The sequence below is a fragment of the Lissotriton vulgaris genome, chromosome 10, assembly GCF_964263255.1.
Source record: "Lissotriton vulgaris chromosome 10, aLisVul1.2, whole genome shotgun sequence".
Taxonomy (NCBI): Eukaryota; Metazoa; Chordata; class Amphibia; order Caudata; family Salamandridae; genus Lissotriton; species Lissotriton vulgaris.
Window position 1 is genome coordinate 909,671,807 of NC_141698.1, and position 23,708 is coordinate 909,695,514.

The 23,708-nt window shown below is 44.8% G+C and overlaps 1 protein-coding gene across 2 annotated transcripts in view; it reads right to left on the reverse strand.

Annotated features, from left to right (window-relative positions):
* LOC147688996 (ATP-dependent translocase ABCB1-like) overlaps positions 1–23,708 on the reverse strand; it is a 684,547-nt gene that overhangs the window by 16,159 nt on the left and 644,680 nt on the right. For both annotated transcript variants that reach the window (XM_086941883.1, XM_086941882.1), the window contains exon 24: positions 6,721–6,927. In XM_086941883.1, the coding sequence (XP_086798009.1) occupies positions 6,721–6,927 (207 nt within the window). The remainder of the gene's footprint in view (positions 1–6,720; positions 6,928–23,708) is intronic.

Below are 23,708 nucleotides of genomic sequence, written 5' to 3' on the forward strand. Positions count from 1 at the left end.
AAGCAGGTGTTTTGGGATAAAAGGAAAGGTAGAGGGTGTGTGAAACAAATATGGAGTTTGGTGATTGGGACAGGATAAGTAATCCCTCAAGAGAATTGCCATTTTCAAAATTCTATGCACCATTGAGAGTTTTTACATTTTTCAACAATGCGGTTAAAACAGAAGATGGTTGAATTTGGAATCTAAGTCCTATCAAAAATGTATATTTTATTATGTGTTTATGGGGTGGTGTATTGGTGTGGTGTCTTGTGTGGTGTCTTGTGTGCTCTTTGCTTCCCCCTTGACCAGTGATGTGAAACCTGGAATGTTATGAGGCGTCTGGTCAAAGTATTCTAGAGACTGACAGTTGGGAGCAGTTGGAGGTGTTAGCTGGGGCGTTTACACAATAAATTCTCTCTCTGGATATGCTTGCTTAGTGGGGTTATTTATAGGACCTTGACACCTGAACCTCAGCTGAAGCCCTCAATCTTCCATAAATGCCCCAATTTCTGGATCTGTCTCTAAAGGCACAACCTACAACTTCCTTTGGCTCAAGATGTCATGAATGGGGTATACCATCAAGTGTCAGTGTCAACTAGTTTACCTTACTTTGTGATTGAGACTCTAATCACAGTAAAAGTATCAGAAATGGGTGTAAGTTGGCACCTTTGATATTAAACAAAACATATTGAATAATACAATGAGTATGCATCTATGAATCGCACAATCATCAAGGAAAGTTTAGGGTGTCTTCTGAAGGTTTAAAATAGGTCCAAAGGTCATTTTAAACATGTTTAAGCAGATTTCTGTACCTTCAACTATATTCTATGATTAAGTTATGTACTTTCACTTCATTGCAAATGTACATAATATCAGATCACTGTGTGAAATGGCTTTTTTTGCAGGGAATGGCGTTTTTTGCAGGGTTGTCCCCATACTTTATGCCTTCTCCCTCCACCGTTAGCTGAAAACATTTTTGTTGACCAGTGCTAACGTGCATGGGATCTCTCCTCTAAACATAGAATTATTGGCTCATACCAAATTGACATAGTTAATGTACTTATACTTTCCTAGTAAAGTGCCCAGGGCCTGTACATAAATGCTACTAGGGGGCCTGCAGCACTAATTGTGCCTCCCACTTAAGTATCCCTTCAAACATGTCTCAGGCCTGCCAATGCAGAGACTGTGTGTGCAGTTCAAACTGCCATTTTGACCTGACAAAATAAACCTTTTGCCAGGCTCAAACCTCCCTTTTTAATACATAGGAATTACTCCTAAGGTAATCCCTGGATAGCCCAGAGGACAGGGTGCAATGTATTTTAAAAAGCAGGACATGTACCTTTATGTTTTACATGTCTTGGTAGTGAAGTACAACTCTACATTCACTACTGCAAGGCCTATATCTCCCATAGGATACATTTTATAAGTGTAATTCTAAATGGGCAGATCTAACTGGATCAAGTTAGGTATCTCTGACTCAAATTATAGTGAAATCGGATTTTAAATTACAAATCTGAAATGGCCACTTTTAGAAAGTTGTGATTGCTTTGCCTTAGCCACTTGGTGTCTGCATCCTGTCTCTGGTCACATGACTGGGTGTAGTTCACAGTTGGGCTGTGTGTATTGCTCCTAGACAGCCACACATGGTGGGAGCTAAGGAGGGACTGAATGGGCCATCCAAGACAGAATGTGAGAGAGGAGCTGGACCCAGCCTTACTTACAACTGAATAGGGTCTGTCCTGACACCACACAAAGTCTTGCCTCTAGAAGTTTCTCCCCACTGCAAAGGCACACGAGGGTATAAAAGAAGGACCTCAGACACCACCACTTCAGTACACTTCTGGATCTTTGTATACTCTCCCAGAAAGAAGGACTACTGTGCTGCTCAAGAACTGCCACCCTGCTGGACTGCACTCGACTGGACTGCTGTTTTGCTGTGATGATCTGATTCCTTCTGCGCTCATGCCTGGGTGAGAAAGACTAGACCCACATCTCTCGACCCCAGCACCCAGAGTGACTCCAAGGGCCAAGTGACTGGCATCCTGAACTGAAGCCTCAGGGACATAACAGGCTTCCAACCCCTGCACGTGGACTCTGCCATCTGTGAGTCTACCCTGCCAAGTGGTGCCACCCCAGTCCTGGACCCTTGGTGATTGTCATAGAAACGGACCCATCTTCTCTGCTGAGTGATGCATCCCTGAGCAGAACCAATGCAGCTGCTCGGCTGAGAGGCGCATCCGCATGAAGAACTGATGAATTGCGTGGCTTTGACCTATTACAAATGACTCGCATCTCTGCCTCAACCCCTATCTTATGACCGACGCATTACATTCTGACCCACCAGTGCACCACATTTTCCCCATAGTTCCTCGCATTTCTAGTTAATGGCAGCCTATATGACAACACCAAGAATCTGCACTGTTGCTTCATCCTCATCAGAATTGATGAATCGCCTCAATGAGCATTACATCTCCAACCCCAAACTTCACATCCCAAGCCACATTGATCGAATCCTCAGTGTCAATGCAACAGGACTTCACACTGTATCTCGGAACCAACACATCACCTCGGCTGGCAATGTATTTCTGATGAGGATCCATCCAACGCTCTGCAGCGAGGATTTAAGGTACTTTGTTCAATAAGCCTAACAGGGTCCCTCTAGCTGGCCCATGCTCGATCACGATCAGCCAGCCTAAACTTGTGACTTCACCCCGGTTCGGCGTGACCAGGTATCCTTAATAGTGCCTTGTGCTTTTTGGCTTTATTTCTCACTATAAAATTAAAAATCAATGCCTCCAATTCTAATATTGGATTGCTGTCATGTTGGTCTTGGTTTATTTACAACATTAAGATCTATTCTTCTAACTTGGTGTGGGTTTTGGTTTTGAGTGTTTGAACTGTTTTACTGTTTCTAGTGTTGAACAAATTCTTTACACATTGCCTCAAAGTTAAGCCTGACTGCTCTGTGCCAAGCTACTAGAGGGTAAGCACAGGTTAATTTAGGGTTTGTCTGTACCTTACCATGACTAGGATTAAGCATGGGCGGAAAATCTGTTCCGCTCGCGAATTTTGCGGATTTTCGGTAAATTCGCAATCCGCGAACGCTCGTGAATTTACCGAAAATCCGCAAATTCGCACGCAGCGGATTTTTTTTTCTTGGTGATACAATTTTGCGGCGTGCGGTGTAAGTTCGCAATTGCGAACATGTAGGTGCGGCGGGCAGCAACAATCTCGCACTCGCGAAATTACAAAAATTGCAATTCTGCACACGAAATCCACTAGCAAGCAGCATAGACCTTCTGAAAATGATGATTTTTATCAGAATAACTCCTCAGGTTGACATTTGCCTGCACTTTTTTGGATTTGAGGCCTTTTGACTTTTTTTGGATCACTTTTGGATTAGAAATCAACTTTCACAAGTAAGCTTGTTTGGGGCATTACAGTTGCTGTAATGCTGTTCTGCAGAAAAACGAGTTTTGCAAAAGTGAAAGCATTCAGGAGGTTCAAAAGTTCAAACTCATCATTAGTAACAATTCCCTGTAGTGTAGTGCTTCCTGACTGGGGCCCCTCCAGAGTTCAGTTGCTAGTTGCGGGGGGAGGCGGACTCTCTGTGTCCTTCCGACGAGGTACGAGATGATCCATTCCAGTGCCTTATCCTGGATTCTGACGTTGCTGAGGCGCCGCACTAGGGTACGGTGGCAGACAGTGTCGAAGGCCGCGGAGAGGTCTAGGAGGATGAAGGCCGCTGTTTCTCCATTGTCGAGCAGGGCTCGGATGTCATCGGTGGCTGCGATCAGGGCGGTCTCGGTGCTGTGGTTGGCCCGGTAGCCAGACTGCGAGAGGTCGAGGGATCCGTTCGTCTCAAGGAAGGCGGCCAGCTGCTTGTTGACGGTCTTCTCGATGACTTTTGCAGGAAACGGGAGCAGCGAGATGGGGCAGTAGTTCTTGAGGTCGGTGGGGTCGGCTGATGGCTTCTTTAGAAGAGCGCTGAGTTCGGCGTGCTTCCAGCTCTCCGGGAAGGTAGCGGTGTAGAAAGAGGTGTTGATGATGTCCCGCAGGTGGGGTGCGATGGCAGCGTCGGCCTTGTTGAAGACGTGGTGAGGGCAGGGGTCGGTCGGAGATCCGGAGTGGATGGAGTTCATCGTGCGAATGGTGTCTTCGGTGCTGATCGGGGTCCAGGTGCGGAGGGTGGTGGTGGGGGGCGGTAGTTCAGTCGTGGCATGCGTCGGTTGAGTGCTGAAGCTGTTGTGTATGTCCGCGATCTTGTTGTGGAAGTAGGAGGCGAGGGAGTTGCAGAGGTCTTGCGAAGGGGTGATGTCGTTGTTTCCGGCCTTGGGGTTGGAGAGCTCTTTAACGATGTTGAAGAGTTCCTTGCTGTTGTGTGCGTTGTTGTCCAGTCGTTCCTTGATTGCAGTTTTCTTGGTGGCGTGGATCAGTTGGTGGTGTTTTTGGGTGGCGAGCTTGAGGGCAGTCATGTTGTTCGGTGTTGGGTCTCTGCGCCAGGCTTTCTCAAGTGCTCGGCAGTTCTTCTTGGAGCTTTTGAGTTCCTCGGTGAACCATGGGGCTTTCTTGCTGCCGGGTCTGCTAGGCGGGGTCTTCAGAGGGGCGAGGTCGTCTGCGCAGTTGCTGATCCACTTCGCGAGGTTGGTGGCCGCCTGGCTTGGGTTCGTTGCTCTGGTGGGAGGGTTCATGCTCAGGGAAGTCGCGAGCTGGTCGGCTGTGATCTTGTTCCAGCTTCTGCGTGCAACCTGTTGCTGGTGGTGGTGGATCGTGTTCCTTCTGAAGCTGAAGTGGACACAGCTGTGGTCCGTCCAGTGGAGTCCGGTGGCATGGCTGAAGGTGATGTTCTTGCTGGGTGAGAACACAGGGTCGAGTGTGTGTTCGGCATAGTGGGTGGGGGTGGTCACCAGCTGCTTGAGACCGAGGTTGGCGAGGTTGGCGAGCAGGGTGGTGGTGTTGCGGTCGTTATTGTTCTCCAGGTGGAAGTTGAGGTCCCCGAGGAGGATGTAGTCAGCAGAGAGGAGGGCGTGCGGGCTGATGAAGTCGGCGATGTCTTCGCTGAATTGTGAGCGTGGTCCCGGTGGTCTGTAAATGAGGGTGCCTCTGAGGGTGGTCTTAGGGTTGATGTGGATCTGGAAGTGCAGGTGTTCTGCGGGTGTGAGGGTGTCGTCGGTGTTGGTCGTGATGCGGATGGTGTTCCTGTGGATGATGGAGATGCCTCCTCCTGTCTGGTTGACGCGGATGATCTTGTAGCCGTCCGGGATGGCAATGGCGATGTCGGGCGCTGAGGAGGCGCTCATCCAGGTTTCCGTGAAGAAGGCGACGTTTGGGGCTGTGGTGTCGAGCAGGTTCCAGAGCTCGACGGCGTGTCTTTGGATGGAGCGGGTGTTGAGCAGGATGCACTTGAGGTGGTTGCTGCTGGTGCTCGGCTTGGTCGGTGCTGGTGTAGTGCAGGTCCGGATGCAGGTGAACTTGCAGGAGTGGCAGCAGAAGGGTCCGTGGGTGCGTCTCGGGGTGGCTTGATAGCAGCCTGGGATTCGACCGGCGTTGAGTGCAAAGAGTTCGGTGGAGTCGTAGGTCCGGCGGGTGGGCTGGTGTCTGCGGGAGCTAGGGGTCCTGGCACTGGGCGCGGTCCAGGTGCGGACGGGCGCAGACGGGCTTACCTTTGGCGCACCCTCGGCGCTCATTCGGCGCTCCCGCTGCGCGCGTCCACTGCGCAGTTGCTCTGGGGGCGTCATAAGTAGGGGGACGGGAGGACGGGTCAGCTGGGTTGGCGGCAGCGGGGCGGCCAATGGGCTGGTGGTGGGCCGGACGCAGGGGGTCAGCGGCAGGAAAAACTGGCGGCCGGGCAGCTCAGCTGTGGCTGGGTCGCTCGGGTGCAGGGAGGGCAGCAGCGGCAGGAGCAGGCGGGTGGGAGTCCCAGCAGGATCAGCAGGAGCAGGCAGCGGCAGGAACAAGGGGGTGACCCGGCCTATTGAAAGGCGCAGTGGTCACTCCCGAGCACACCCGACGATCCCTTAAGTAGGGGGACGGGTGGGCGGGTCAGCTGGGTTGGCGGGAGTAGGGGGACGGGAGGGCGGGTCAGCTGTAAGGTAACTTTACATTTATATTGTGTTGCAAGATATTTATCAGTTAACAGCATTACTGAAAATTGGCAGAGAATTTGTAATGAATACTCAAAATTATTTTGAGCCTTTGGTGGTGAACGTATATAAGCCCAAAATTAAATGACAGGTGCGGTAGACTTCTAACTTGTTGTGTTGGAGCTATCAACAGTTGGAACCGTATAAAATGCGACAGTAATTTACTTGTCATTGCAAACACTATTGTGAATTATAGCAACCCTTCTCAATAAACACATCCAAGATCTGACATACCAACAGGTGCATTTGTTGTATTTGCAAAGTTAATTTTAAATGTATTTGCTAAGTGGTACCAAGAAGGTATTTTGTTTCCTAGTACCTACCACTTTAGCAAAGGTATTTGTAATATCAATCGCACACTTTTCAATTATGCAATGAAACCAATGACCTTAAAAGTCTCAGGAAGATTCTGGAATATTTTCATAAGGATCAAAATTGTTCAAAATCATTACTCTTTACTCATCTACATAAAAAATGGAAAGTCTTGCAGTAACATGTATACTGCTTTGAAATTGTACATTTCAATTGAAACATAATGAATAGAAACATGTTATTCTTTTTTTGTAACAAGTGGATTACTATATTAAATTACATTTACCTCAGGAAGAGTTTCAATGAAGCTATGAATGTTTGCTGCTTTGGCTGCCTCTTCAATCTCCTCCTGACTCACAGTTCTGCTGCTGTCTCCATACTGGATATTTTCGGCAATGCTGCAGTCAAACAGAATGGGTTCTTGAGACACAATACCTAACTGTGACCTGAACCACTGCAGGTTCAAGGATTTTGTGTCAATCCCATCTGCAAACTGGATAGAGAAAACAACAAATGTTTCTTTTAGGACCCAGCTATTTTTGACCACTTCAATAAACATGTTAATATTAATAAATCAATGTCATATGTTTTCATGATACATTCATATGTAAGAACAAATATTGCATCTCTATCATCGAATTTGCCTGTCATGAACTTCATCCACCCCAGCTCAGAAATGCGTGGTCAGGCAGGCGCTGAGACCTAGGCCTCATGTTACTGACTGAAAGGTCACATGTGTGGTGGCACGTAATGGGCACACAAACAAGTGAACAGGAAACTCAGGTCAGCCCCTCTGATAAGTGCAGCAACACCACAATGGTCTAAGGAGATTGGCTGTTTTAAAAAGAACTCTTGGCAAGTCAATATTCACTGCTTTTTGCGAATCAATCAAACCACAAAACTTCACCAGTACTGAAAAGGAAACACCAAGGGGATGTATTTATCTATATCTTTTTTTATGAATTTAAACATCATCAGAATGTACATAACGTTTTTAAAAAAAACATATACCAGACAATAATTACAAAATATTATTAAAAACATCAGAGAGAAATAGAAACAGATATAAAAATTAATCTTTGACAATGAATATTCAACCTGAATCGATAACAGTATTGACAATTTTGAATTTCTTTATAATGTATATGACTCCAAAGACAAGGCCTGTGTTCTTCTGAAGCACTTTACGATACTCAAAGATTGTACTTTGACACAGACCTCAGACCCGCTTCCGTAATTGTGCTCTCGGTTGAAGTGTTTAATTAAACTAACTGTTCCTGTTTTGTCAAATAGCCTCTTTTCTTTTGTTTTTTCAAGGTAAATTAATATTCGAGCAACAAACACTTCCATAATTCAAATGTGAATTGTATGGCCCTAAACAGAAAGGTAGAAATATGTACTCTGCTACTTTGTGTAAACATACATTTTAAGTAAAAAATTCAAGGAAATTATATTTTGATTAATAGTGTTTATTTAGGTTCAGAATATACATTTCAAGACCTCACTGTTCACAAAGCAATATAAAAAAAAACTAAGAATAAAACAGTTGTTTGTGCGTCACTGAATCTGATTCCCACTGGGCGGGCATTTCCAGTAACTACAAGAGGCTCTATCTAATCTGTAATGCGATTGAATTCAGCAACGCACAACTAACAGTTTATTTTGGAATCATCTTTGTGGGAGTCTGTCATTCTTGGACACCCACTGAATCCAGTACCCAAAACCTTAGAGGGACACGCTGTGGCCTCTGGAGGTCTTACAATAATTTCTTTGACTCTAGGTTGTTCCATACCCAGTCCTGATGAAGACTCCAGTATCTAAAATGGAATTACACACCTTTTAAGAGGGTTGAAACGTCGATGAATATTGTTGTTGTTGCCTGCACAGTAATTTCTCCTTGCTGGACATTTATAGACATATGAGCATTAGGCCATGGGAGAGGGAACATGAATTGTGCTACATCGGCAGTCTTACTAAGGAGAAATGCAATTATGAGAGTTGTAGTCACCTATTCATGCAGTGCATCAGTACTTTTGCCCTGCATTTATGTTGAATGATTTATTGCCATTCTTTATTATGTAAATATAGCATTGACAACATAAATGTTGTGTTCAGGCCTACATGTGTTTTGGATTCATTTCCATGTTTATGTGTATTATTTGAACATTTGTGTAGTTATAAGAATATTTTTTATTTAACATAAATCTTATTCCAACATGATCATTGTTTCATATATCAGGTTCAGAACTTGCCATGCTCCTGATGTTTTGGCCCGTTAGATATCCTTTTGCACTTTACTTTTGCTAACCAGTGGTAAAGTGTTTATGCTCTCTCTTCTAAACACAGTAAAATTGACCTACACTTGACTGGTACATTTAATTAACTTATACGTTCCTATTATGTGGTACTTCATGTAGCCAAATGTTACTTGTGGGCTGCAGCACTCATTGTGCCACCTACTAAAGTAGCACTGGAAAACACATCTCTGGCCTACCAGGGCAGCCTGTAGCGCAGTTTTAAACTGTGATTTTCACCTTCAGAATAAACCTTCTGCCTGGCCTAAACCTTACTTTTTAAAATTTAGAAGTCACCCCTAAGGTAGGCCTTAACGTTCTTATTGCAAGGAGCACAGAATTTTAAAAGTAAGACATGAGTGTAGTTTTCCATTCTCTGACAGTAAAACACTCTCAAAATAATGTTTAACTGTAGCAAGGCTCTCTCTCTCATAGAGTATCTTATTCCATGTATTTGTGTACCCAAACGTCCTCTTTGGGAACACATAGAGAAATACTTCTTCTAGTCATTTGAAATATTCTCTGGTAAATTCAGATTCAAGACCTTCAAAATGCCACTTTCAGAAACTTATGGCATCAAAAAAGTTAATGGATGGAATGCTTGAATTACTCTCAGCCACTGGCAAATGCTCGGGCCACATTCCAATCCATCATTTTTCACCCACCGTGGCACAACACAGTTTGAACCCAGCCATATGCAAACCAATCTTGACCCTGATCCAATGGGAACAGTCCAGCCCTACTGTCTGGCCGGCTCTTCCTTGAATCAGAACACAAGAAACCCAGGGACTACAGAAGAACTGTCCTGAAATAGTTTGAGAGTAGGCCAGAGATGAGATTGTCCCCCATACAAAAGGTATCGCTGGTAATAATAATGGCACCCCCAGAACCTCTCATCAGAACACTTCTGGATCTGTGGAAGATTCAGAAGGAGGACTTCCATGCTGTCCAAAGGAAGACTTGATCTGCTTGCCTTAACCCAGGACCCCTAGATGTAACTCCAACAGAAAGTTGGCTAACTTCCTTTTTGAGCTACAGGGATACAACAAGCTTCCAAAGGCCTTCTCTGAAGCTGACCAGCACTAACTAGGCCTGCTTGAGCGCTGTTGCCAGCTTCTACTGAAGTGCATCCTGATCCTCAAAAGGTGGCCCACATATCCTTGAACCTTGGCTCAACGCAAGGAATACACCCGCTGCTTCAAAACTAAGCTCCAGTTGAAACTTCAGAAGTTTGGGAATCTTTGTAGCAGCAATAGTCACTGTGTCGTCCACCCCAATGTGAGTTCTAAAAGCAACCTGATCTTTGTACCAAACAGCGACCACCTGTATCTCCCACCAACACAAAACTCAAGCGAAGTACAGGTCCTCATGCCAATATTGATCACCAGCTGAGCATGTTCTTATGAATGTGAAAGTTTTGAAGATACATTTTTCATCTAGGCAAACCTAGTCCCTGTATCTGACCCACATCCTATTGCAGTTGGCCTGTACTTGTGACTATGACCCAGTACAACACGACCAGATACCAGGGAGTTTTTGGAACTATATTCAACCCGAACGTTAAAAATTCATAACTCCAGTTCTATTTATTTTGCTGGTCTTGTGTCATTTTATTTGCTAAACTTTACCCTTTCTCTAAACTGGTTTGAGATGCTATTTGTGTTGCATTTTCACTTTCTTACTGTTTGAGTGCTGCAGAAATACTTTACACATTGCCTCTAAGTTAAACCTGACTGCTTTTCGGGCCAAGCTACCAGAGTGTTAAGCACATATGTTAGACCTGGCATCCTGTCCGTGTTTATATCTGTACCTTTTTGCCGTCAACCCTCATGTTTATTGACTTCAATTTGGTAGCTTTGGGTCTCCGTGCACATTACCACTGCCAACCAGTGCTAAAGTGTGTATGTATTAAAGCATGGATGAATTGACATGTTTTAATTTACCTGTAATTCCCTAGTAAAGTGGCAATATCTGGTCCCAGGGCCTGTTGATTAAATACTACTGGGGGGCATGCAGCACTGATTGCGCACCCACTTAAGTAGCACTTTAAACATTTCCGAGGCCTGCTATTGCAGCCTATGTGTGCAGATTTTAAACTGTCATTTCAATCTCACAAAATAAAACGTTTGCCATGCCCAATCCTTCCTTTTTAACACATGTTAGTCACACCTAGGGTAAGCCTTGGACAGCCCGAAGGGCATGGTACAATGTATTTAAACAGTAGGACATGTACCTTTTAGTTTTTCATGTCCTGGTATTGAAAAACTCCAACATTTATTTTTTACTACTCTGCAAGACCTACCTATCCAATGTTACCTTATTATATTTCTTAAGCTGTGATTTCCAAATGGAAGCAGGTAGTCAGTTCATATTTTGGTGTTTTGTGAATTATAATGTAAACTCCTAACTTGTTATGAAGTCAGATTTTAAATTAGTTTTGAAAATGCCACTTTTAAAAATTTGACATTTAACTGCCTCGGCCATTTTGTCATGCAGCATATCTCTAGGCCCATTGTGGTTTGCCTGAACTTGTGACTTGTCCTTGTCCGGAGTGACCAGAAATACACAGTTGATGCTCTGATCTTTTATGGTGCTATTTTCACTGAAATCTTTAAACCTGCATATTTCCTGTTCTGCTGATTGGATTTTTGTCATTTTGGTCTTGTTGTACTTATTAAAAATTGCTCTATTTGTCTAACATGGATAATGTTTGTGTGATATTTTTCACTTTATTACTGATTGTGTTGCACGATCACTTTACACATTGCTTGTAAGTTAAGCCTGACTGTTCAGTGCCAAGCTACCACAGGGTTGAGCACAGGCTAATTTAGGGTTGGTTTATGCCTCACTCTGACAAAGATTGCAGTTATTTAGTGACCTTTTAGGTTCACCCTGATAAGCACTGTGTTCATTATTTGTATGGGGCTCTCACCCCTGAACTAATAACCCAATGTCTTACAACAATGCAGGGAGGGAGTTTACAAATCTTCTTTTTCAAGTTGACCATGTTTAAGTCTTTAGTCATGGGGATAGTCTACATCGCACATCTCAGAAACTTTGTGCTCCAAGTTTAGATTTCTCAAATCACACCAGGAATGGCCATAGTAGGGCAATAGTCTCATTGTGACAGCACCTTTACCACGTTTTTTATGTAGTGGAAATCTCTTCGCAGATAGAGCCCCTCCCAATATACCCTCTCAAGACCTGAAGCTTCTCTCTGAGGTAAAGACATTGTTAAGACATTCAAGAAAATAAAATAATGTGCCGTGAGGCTAATTAGATGAAAAAACTAAACATAGAAATTAGTCCCAATACAATATTAGCAAGACCAAAGTCAGGTTGTCCTTTCCACTAGCTCAATAGGAGTCTAGAACCACATCTGTACTACATTCTTACTCTGATTCCCTCCCTCAAAATCACTTATATAAGCATTTCTAGTCTCGATCATACTCTATGTCTCCCCACAAGATTGTCCCTCTACTCCAGCCCTGGTTCACATGATGGAAATCAGTGAATACCTCTCTCTACATGACTATTTACAACAATAAGTCAGAGCTTATACACAAATGTTATCATCCTTGTTTATCACAGACAAATACAATGGCATACAAAAGATTCACTAAAGACAGACCTCCAACTTTTGATCCACAACATCCTCCGATTGAACTGAAACCTTAAGTAGTAAAGTCAAGATCTCATAATCCAGAAAAATACCCCATGGAGTAAAGCTTTTGATCTCTTCTACCAAACAATTCAAAGACAATGTCACCATATCCACCTTTTATAATGGTAAGGTCATGATTCAATCTATAGACATCACTTTTAGCCAAAATATCTGACAATTCAAAGCAGTACTTTAGGTACATAATTTGCATATCACCACAGTCGACTCTGCCTCACCCTGTAACCACATCAACCTTTCAAAACAATCACTTGACCCTCATTTATCTCCTGCCCAACAAGCCTCTCCACTCACCCCTATTATTCTGTGGTCATGCATTACCCCTTCTTTTGCCACCCTACTGTGAACATCACAGGGGTAGTATCATCACCCTGTAGCCTAATGTTCAAAGAGATTGATTGCAGAGCAAGGGCTACTCCTTTACCAGTTTTCCCTCTGTAACTACAATCAGCTCTGTCAACAATCACATGACACCCCAGTTGTATATGTAAAAGCCCAGTCGAACACCAACAAAGTTATCTTTACACCGTACATTAATCCTCCTAAATTAAAGCTGCATCGAGTTCACTAATAAAAAATAAAAAATATCTGGTTACATTCAAAATGCAATCTCTATCAAATTCAAGTGCACAATTTAAAGACTCCCTTTCCTCACTGGAACATAGTCCCTTATACACCTCCAGTATAACCCCTACCTCACAAACCAAATCTCATGGCCCTCTCCTCATGTCACCAAAGATGCATGATCAATGATTTTACCCTGTCATACTCAACCACGGACTCAGCATAAACACCTGAGGCCTTCTCCATGATACTGACCATTCCAAAAACCTTACAGCTCAGGTTAAAAGCTCAGTGATCAGAGAACAACTCACTAATGCCTTAAAGCCTCACCTAAGTATCAATTCTTTCAGCGTCAACATTAAAATATTTATACTGAATTATCTTCTACACAAGTGTAGATACACTGCACTTTGTGTGAGGGCTTCATCATCCAAAGAGGAAGACCTCCGCGCCTTCCATAGGCCTGGTCACCCCCTCCTGCTCCCACTGACGCCGACCGCCACTTGAGAGCCCCAGCCACCACAGAGCCGGCCGCCAGAACGCCCCAGCCACCTCAGAGCCGGCTGCCAGAGCGCCCCAGCCACCACAGAGCCGGCCGCTCGCTCCGACTTTTCCCGCCGCTGCCTCCCTGCGGTCCCGCCCCCCGCCGTCCATTCGCCGACACCCAGCTGACCCGCCCTCCATGCTCCCTACGTATGACGCCCACTCCCACGCGCAGCGTTGACGCGCAGCGGGCGCGCCAATTGTGCGCCGAAGGTGCGCCAAAGGTAAGTCCGTCTGCCCCCGTCCGCGACCGGACCGCGCCCAGCGCCAGAACCCCTGGCCCCCGAAGATGCCAGCCCACCCGCCGGACCTACGATGCAGCCACCCTCAACGTTCAACACCGGCCGAACCCCCGGCTGCTACGGCGCTACCCCCAGACGCACCCACGGACCCTTCACCTGCCAGTCCTGCGACTTCTTCTGCATCCGGACCTGCACCGCACCCACCAAGCCGACCCCCAGCAGCAACCACCTCAAGTGCATCCTGCTCAACACCCGCTCCGTCCACAGACACGCCGTGGAGCTCTGGAACCTCCTCGACTCGACATCCCCAGACATCGCCTTCCTCACGGAAACATGGATGAACGCCTCCTCAGCGCCCGACATCGCCATCGCCATCCCGGACGGATACAAAATCACCCGGAGGGACCGCGTCAACCAGACGGGAGGAGGCATCACCATCGTCCATAAGAACACCATCCGCATCACGACCAACACCGATGACATCCTCACAACGGTCAAACACCTGCACTTCCAGATCCACACCGACCCCAAGACCACCCTCAGAGGCACCCTCATCTACAGACCCCCGGGACCACGCACACAATTCAGCGAAGACATCGCAGACTTCATCAGCCCGCACGCCCTCCCCTTCGCTGACTACATCCTCCTCGGGGACCTCAACTTCCAGCTGGAGAACAACAGCGACCGCAACACCACCACCCTGCTGGACAACCTCGCCAACCTCGGACTCAAGCAGCTGGTGACCACCCCCACCCACTACGCCGGCCACACGCTTGACCCCATCTCCTTCAGCCACGCCACCGGACTCCACTGGACGGACCACAGCTGCGTCCACTTCAGCTTCAGAAAGAACACGATCCACCACCACCAGCAACAGGTTCCACGCAGAAGCTGGAACAAGATCACAGCCGACCAGATCGCCGCATCCCTGAGCCAGAACCCTCCCGCCAGCTCAGTGAACCCCAACCATGCCGCCAACAACCTGACGAGGTGGATCAGCAACTGCGCGGACGACCTCGCCCCACTGAGGACCCCTCCCAGCAGACCCGGCAGCAAGAAAGCATCCTGGTTCACCGACGAACTCAAGAGCTCCAAAAAGAACTGCCGAGCCCTCGAGAAAGCCTGGCGCAGAGACCCGACACCAGTCAACATGATCACCCTCAAGCTCGCCACCCGAAAACACCACCAACTGATCCACGCCAACAAGGAAACCGCATTCAAGGACCGACTGGACAACAACGCCCACAACAGCAAGGAACTCTTCAACATCGTCAAAGAGCTCTTCGACCCCAGCACCGGAAACAACGACATCACCCCATCGCAAGACCTCTGCAACTCACTCGCCTCGTACTTCCACAGCAAGATCGCAGACATACACAACAGCTTCAGCACACAGCTGACGCACCCTACAACCGCAACAGCGCCCCCCACCACCACCCTCCGCGCCTGGACCCCGATGAACACCGAGGAGACCATACGCACGATGAACTCCATCCACTCCGGATCTCCAACTGACCCCTGCCCTCACCACGTCTTCAACAAGGCCGACGCCTTCATCGCACCTCATCTCTGGGACATTATCAATACCTCCTTCAACACCGCAACCTTCCCGGAGAGCTGGAAGCATGCCAAACTCAGCGCCCTCCTGAAGAAACCATCAGCCGACCCCACCGACCTCAAAAACTACCGCCCCATCTCACTCCTCCCGTTTCCTGCCAAAGTCATCGAGAAGACCGTCAACAGACAGCTGGCCGCCTTCCTCGAGACAAATGGATCCCTCGACCCCTCGCAGTCCGGCTTCCGGGCCAACCACAGCACCGAGACCGCCCTCATCGCAGCCACTGACGACATCCGAGCCCTGTTTGATAACGGTGAAACAGCGGCCCTCATCCTCCTGGACCTCTCGGCAGCGTTCGACACTGTCTGCCACTGCACCCTAATGCAGCGCCTCAGCAACATCGGAATCCAAGAGAAGGCTCTGGAATGGATCATCTCCTTCATCGCCGGAAGGACACAGAGAGTCCGCCTCCCCCCGTTCAGATCAGAAGCCACCGAAGTCATCTGCGGCGTACCACAAGGATCATCACTCAGCCCCACGCTGTTCAACATCTACATGAGCCCCCTTGCGGCCATCGCACGCCAACACAACCTCAACATCATCTCCTACACCGACGACACCCAGCTGATCCTCTCCCTCACCAACGACCCCGCCACCGCCAGAACTAACCTACACGAAGGGATGAAAGACGTAGCCGAGTGGATGATGAACAGCCGCCTGAAACTGAACTCTGATAAGACGGAAGTCCTCATCCTGGGATCGTCACCATCCGCCTGAGACGACTCCTGGCGGCCCCCTGCCCTGGGCAGCGCTCCCAAACCAACGGACCACGCACGCAACCTGGGCTTCATCCTGGACTCCTCCCTCTCCATGACCGTACAAGTCAACGCCGTCTCCTCTTCATGCTTCAACATCCTACGCATGCTACGGAAGATCTTCCGGTGGATCCCCACCGAAACCAGGAAGACGGTCACCCAGGCCCTCGTCACCAGCCGTCTGGACTACGGCAACTCCCTCTACGCCGGAACCACTGCAAAACTCCAGAAAAGACTCCAGCGGATTCAGAATGCCTCAGCACGACTCATCCTGGACATCCCCTGACACAGCCACATCTCCGCACACCTAAGAAACCTGCACTGGCTTCCCGTCAACAAGAGAATCACGTTCCAACTCCTCACCCACGCACACAAAGTTCTCCACAACAAAGGCCCAAGATACCTCAACGACCACCTCAACTTCTAACACTCCCACCCGCCGGCTTCGATCGACCAGCCACGCTCTCACCGCCGTCCCCCGCATCTGAAGAGCCACAACGGGAGGAAGATCCTTCTCCTACCTGGCCGCCAAGACGTGGAACTCCCTCCCCACCCACCTCTGCCTGACCCAAGACCACCGTGCCTTCAGGAAGCAACTCAAGACCTGGCTGTTTTAGCAGTAGCGGACCCCCCCTCCCCAAGCGCCTTGAGACCCTCCGGGTGAGTAGCGCGCTATACAAATGCTTTGATTGATTGATTGATTGACCTTCCAGAATTATTTGAATAGCCAAACCTTTTTTCCCTTGACTCTCTCCTCCCCAGGAATAGCCTCCCTACATTGGATTGGATACACATTACAAAACATCCTGATGTAGATGCAGATATGATTGCCTCTAAAAACCTTGACTAACTATTCCTAATGGAAACCAGCCATCAAGCTCATTCCAATTAGTCCTTGTTTTACTCATCCCTATAGACCATAAAATCTTCTTCATGGACCTGATAGATACATTTGGAGTCAATATAGCAGTCATTCACAGATCTTCCATCAAATGTTAAAGTATATGAATACAACAACCCTCACCATTCCAATGCCTGTCAGTCAAAGTGAGAACATCAGATGTGCTATCCACAATCTCACACACCATATATCATACAAATGGGGTAAAACTTCTATTTACTGAAAATATGATGGAATTCATAGCAGAGAGAAAAAATATGCTGTTGTAATCAAAACTTTCCTACGAGAATTTAACCTTCCCTGAGAAGTAATCCATGATCCAACTTCTTACAAATTAGTACTATTCATGATGAGCTCGAACCTGGACCTTTAATACTATAAAATAACTAGTAGGGCCTGAATCCCCTCTTTCAAGTGGACTGGCAAGATTATTGCCCAATTTCTTTGTTGCTTCTGTGCACTAAAACCACTTCCTGAGGTCAATCGAAGAAAGAGTATGTCTGGTCAGAGACTTTGTTGAAAAATCCCTGATGCAGATCCAGAAGGACTTAACAATTTCCACCCTATTGTAAACCTCACCTTCATGCCTAGAGATCTACAAAGTTGTGTTTTAAATCCACTTGAAGAATATATAAAAGAAAAAACCTACTTTGTGACCGTCAGTCAGATTTCAGATCCCACTGTAGTACAGAAATGGTTGTGCCTCATAACCTAAATGATAAGCCGCATATCTTATACAAAGGAGGTAGTAAAAGGTTTTTCTCCTTTTACTACTTGAGAAGTCCATGGCTTTTGGCATTGTCAACCATGCAGCACTACTTCAACTTGGAGAAAGGATTGGAATAGGTGGCAATGTTTTAAAATGGGTTGAATCATCTCTAGTAAAACACACAGTGCAAATACTCTCTTACATTCTACACAACCACAAGAAGATGTTCCCCCAAAGCTTCATTCATCCCTGAATGCTTTTTAACCTTTACTTGAAACACCTCACTGATCCCTTGATCAAGCATCTGCTTTTACCTTTATGTTGATGACACATCCAAAGAGGATATATTATCTTGAGCCCATGCTTTTAGAAGGCTTTAGATGTGGATGAATCTCCATCATCTCACACTAAATCCCCCAAAACTAAATTCCTACTATAATCCCGGCAACAATGCTGCACACTTAAAAAAACCAGGCCTATTGCTAAAAACCTACATGACTTCATATGAACCACTGTAGATTACTACAAGATCAAGATTGCTAGCTGGGCTGGAGCCTGTATAAGATGCTGAACCTGCATGCACATATCAATGCTATAGCTAAGAGTGCCCTCCAGCAAATCATAATTCTTGAGAAAATCAAGCCCTTAATTTGGCAAATAAAATTTCAAAACAACAGTGCAATCAAGGGTACTCTCAAAACTAGACTACAGAATTTCTCTGCCAACAGGGATTCTCAAAACATACATGACTCCTTATAGAGCTGCCTGAAAATGCTGCAAAGCACTCATACCAGGTGCAAGAAGTTCAGCCTAATACGGATACCCTTTGAGGCCAGATGAGGCTGGAAAGTATTATTCACAAGGCTTTAAATGTTGATTAAGCATTCTGCCTATCACTGGTCTTTGCATCTCTGGCAATCAAAAACCCTGAACCAATCTTTTCCTTTGCGTTCCCTAAAGGTTTGGAACTCCATTCCCTCTACCTTAAGAACTATCCCATTGTACGGTATCTCGTAGAAAGAACTCAAAGTGCTGCTCATACAAAGACACCTTGAGACACAATAATTAAATCCCTTAGTGACCACCTGTGAGATGGAAAAGGTAACATTTTACCTCACTCCCTATTGTCTAGCACATCCTCCCTGGCTCCTCCATCACACAAAATGTTCCTAACTACAGTATGAAGAACTCCTCTTACTGTGAACTACCCGAGTCCCAGGAACAATCCATCCAATACTTGCATTTAATTTTCATAAATTTTGTATATTGTTTCATCATTGCCTTTTTTATTACATCACCCCTTTCTGTTTGAAACACCATGCTTCCTGATAGGTATGTTTAGCGCTATGTAAAATGCGAATGAATACAATTCTATGATTTCACACACTCTAAAACCCCAGCACATTTGTTTTAAATGTTGATTGTTATTAGCTTTCACTGGAAGTACTGATGACAGGAGACGTGTTTGGGGAGTGCAGATGATTCAACCTGTCATAAAATGCAGACAAAATAGGTGTGCATGTTTTCGTAAGAGGTGACAAGTATATATAAAAACCAAACTATCACTGTGACTATAAACAAGGTAATAACAAAGGTAACTTAAATGGGTCCCATTCATGTAAGGTGCTAATAGTTTTCTTAGTTCATTAATTTGACCATTGAAATAGTGCCCATGCTCTTGATTTCTGTAGTAAAATTCTATAGTAAGCTTTCACAAAAGAAACATTTATTTATATATAGCAACATATCACCAAAGTATGAGGACACTTCAGGATAAACCTAGTAACGTGAATCATAGCAGCAAAAATTGATTTTGTTGTGAAAACAACTGAAATATTTATAAGCAGTAATCATGATCCTATTATAGTGTCATAAACATTCTGGATTTGGTTTAGAATAACCCGCATTCTAATGTTTTCCTGTGTGGAAGAAAGTCTTTCTGGATCTAAAGCATAAAGCTTTCTAATATTACCTACTCCAGTAATCAATTACATACAGGAGAAAATATGGAGTAAGCCACGAGTAAATCACACATACTCAAAAAAGAATCAGTGCGCAACAAGCCCTTTCAGAGTTGCCATAAGAAAGACCAATATGGCACATCAACTAGCCATAAACTATTGTTTGCCGAAAAGGAAGATTAAGTGGCAGAGGATCACTGAATAATTTATTGATGAGTGAAGGGGATGTCTTGGAGAGTAAATGATAAAGCTGTTACTAAATGTTATATGAACCAATTATGTGGATGGATTTGCAAATTAATAAAAATGCTTTTAATTGCCAATGTTCCTAAACAGCCGGAACAAAGAGTTCAAAGTTTGCTGAAAGTGACATGACACTGAAAAGCAATTTCTAGGGACCGTGTGATGATCGAGAGCTGAGATTATGGAAATAAATTGTGAATGCTGTTGGTGTATTTCAGATAAAAATTCAGGAAGATTTTAGAGAGTTAGGCCTAGATGTATCAAGCCATTTGCGATTCGCAAAGGCCGGAATTCGCAGAATTCCGGCGTTTGCGAATCACAAGCGGTCTTTTTACATGTTTTGGCATGCATCAAAAAATCGCAAAATAAGGAATCGCAAAAATTTGCGATTCCTTATTTTGCTATAGCATTTAAGGAATCGCAATTTTGCGATTCCTTAAATGCTATGTATGTAGCATTTTCTAATTGGGAATTTTGGTTAAGAAATCGCAAATTACCACCAACTTGTAGTTGATGGTAAGTTGCGAATTCTTTTGAAAATGCACAATTTGGCATTTTTGAAGGTGGCATGTGACGCACATACATGCCCATAGGGCATGTATATGCGCCATATGTACACACATGTTAATTACAGGGGTGCAGCAGGGTGTCCTTGAGGCACCCCTGCACCCTTGAAATTATTCTCATTTTGCGATTAGCTAATTGCAAATCGCAAATTGAGATGTATTTCACCATCATTCCTATGGGCCTCCTGACCAATAGGAATGAATGGGAAATTATTCCTTATTTGCGAATTCGCAAATTGTGAATTCGCAAATAAGGAAGATTAAGAAATCGCTAAAAAATAGCGATTTTTTACATACATCCCATTTTGCGATTTCTAAATAGCGATTCCTTAAAAATCACTATTTAGAAATCGCAAAGGGGAATGTTGATACATCTACCCCCTAATTATTGTTTTCTAAAACATATGGGTGAATTATGATGTTCTAGGTTTTCACTTTTTTGTTTGAATTTAGGACAAAATATAGTAAAAACATAAGATTGCATGGAGAATAATACATTGGTTAGAAGGATTGATAGCAAATCCATGTTCAATGGTGTGTTGCTGGGGTAGATATGAAAGCCTACAATTAAGTGCAGAGGATATTGCTGACAAACTGCATTAGATGTATAATAGAGAATAGATCATTAGGATATTCACAATGAAAGAGAAGTCCTATGCATGGAGTAGCTGTCACTTGTGATTAGGAGGGATTTAATAAATTGAACGGCTAAACTTATCAGAGGGAATATTTGCAAATACTAGCAACTGCTAACAGCCTTTGTAATGGAAATATTGTGATCCAAAGTATTAAACACAACTGTCAGATACAAATGGAAATAGGGTACTTCTGTGTGAGAGAGCATGAATTATGAAATTGTCTATTACTAACATCACTATTTTATCTGATTTGTAAAAACTATAACATGAAAGTACCAACGTGAACCTTTGACAATTCAAATTGCTGTAGCTGAGAGGAAATAGTAAATTGCATTATTTTTACAGACACGTGGATAGTGACTATCGGTTCCAAATATAAGACTTTTTTAATTCATGACAGCTATTTTTAGAATCGGTGTGAGCTAAGGTTGTTTGGAGGAGTCCAGCGCGATTACTGTTTTCATGCTAGATTTGCAGAGTATTGCGAAAGGAAGTGCAGTTATCGCTAATTTGATGGTTGTTACAAAAAACAAGGGAACCCAAAAGGTATAGTATATGGAACTTGGGCAGTATCATGTTATAGAAAACAATGGTCCCTATTTTCAGAGGAAGCATCACTTATATACAATAATCATACTCTAAATAGTAAGTATGTCTTTTGTCCAGCCGGACAAGAATTTATTTTTCAAATATATATAAATTTAAATTGTTAGAAACATTCAATGTTAAGTGGGCACAACCGTGACCCACGAAACAGTGAGACAACAAAACGAAGCACAGAATGGCCAAAGGGCAAAGTGAAATACGTCTGTACACCTATTTGAAAGTTTTAACAGACTAAGATCATTTTCTTATACACCATTGCACATTACAATATTGCATACTCATATTGCATATGGCGTTTTTTGGTGTCGACGACGTTTGGATGCCACCACTAGATACTGGGCATCATCCTCAGGACAACATAATATTTCATTGTGGTCTTTATGAATTCACAATTGCACTATGCCTAAATCGCATTACTGTACAATTACATGACACAGGGGAGAAATTGGGAAAGAAACAAAAAGGAACATGAATTAGTAAACATGAATACTGTTAGGCATGTAAAAATGTGACTGTTGTGAGTTTAAAATTGGCGAGATGTGTGGAGCAACGAGTGGAGGAGGAAGGTTTGACGTGACTAAGTGCCTTTTGTGCATGGTCAAAGAGGTGAGACCACTCTTTGCCGATCAATCTATACAGATTACACTGTGATAAAGTGAAAGGGAGGACGGCGCAGTGATTGGTATTGTACGGCTGCTGAGAGACCACATCTGGGTTGATCATGCATTGATTTAAATGCGGATGTAATCTAGTGTCGTGGCGTGAACACTTATGCGTAAGGCGCAGTAGTCAGTGTGTTTAAACAATGACAGGACCACCATCACCATCGTGTGAGCATGAAGGTGGTAATGAAATGAAAAAGTGGATAAAAACAGCGCAATGATTGGTAGGACACATTCGATAAAGCATGTGTCAAGAACAGAAAGCTGATGATGTCTCCTGCCGTGATTAGAGCCCTAGTAATTATGGCGCAGTGGTCGGTGTGACGACATAGAAAAGGGATCATGCAATAATATCGAGCTGACACAAGGTCGGAAAGGCGAATTAGGACATGAAGTAGGTTTTAAGACTGGCTTGTGAGCGGATACCTGCAAGTTGGATCAGAAGCGGGCGCGATAGCTCAGGGTCACAAGGAGCGGTTAGCCAGCTGATAGGGATCTAGAGGCAAAGGGAGGACAGAATTACTATCACTCAAGCCATTGTGACGAGGCTTGCGGCACATCCGTGGGATGAAAAGCGGGAAAGCTGCAATTACCGTGTTAGTTCGGGAGTCCACTTGGATAGTCGAGATAGGGATTCCTTACAAGTGCGCAATTGCACAGTCTGAAAATGAGTGTTTTTTTTCTTAATTGCGTTGTAACTAGATTTCCAATTGAGGTGAGCTGGAAATGGTCTCTAGTTCCTGGAATGGGAACTAACTTACTTCAAGATCAGGAGCTGGATGGCTGGTCCGGCTTCAGGATAGAGAGTGGCAGCCATCTTGGGAAGCCCTGTTGTAGGCAAGGATGGGTGTGGACAGAGAGGAAGGACTGAGGGGTCGGCATGGAGACAGAGGGAGGACTGAGGTTCAGTGAAAATAATGAGGAATTGGAGTGGCCAATTTGAAATGGAGAGCATAGGACAGATTAATGTGGTGAATGGTAATATTCTAGTCAATAGTGAGAGTGAGAGCGACGCAGGTGACTTGAAATTGCAGTACAATTAATTATTTATTATTATACTGGATTACACATTAGAGCAGGGAGGTCCAGTCTTCAAGGCCATTCAATCCAGTACGGAAACTGTTGGTCTTGAGGATCCAGGGCAGTTCCTCTTTGTTAAGTAGCATAGAGACATCTGCTCCCCTAGGTGGAGGTTTGATCAATGTTATTACAGTCCAGATCAGATCTTTTAAAGTGTGTCCTTTCTCTGTGAAATGATCCACGAGGGGGGCGTTCGACTTTTTACAGCGG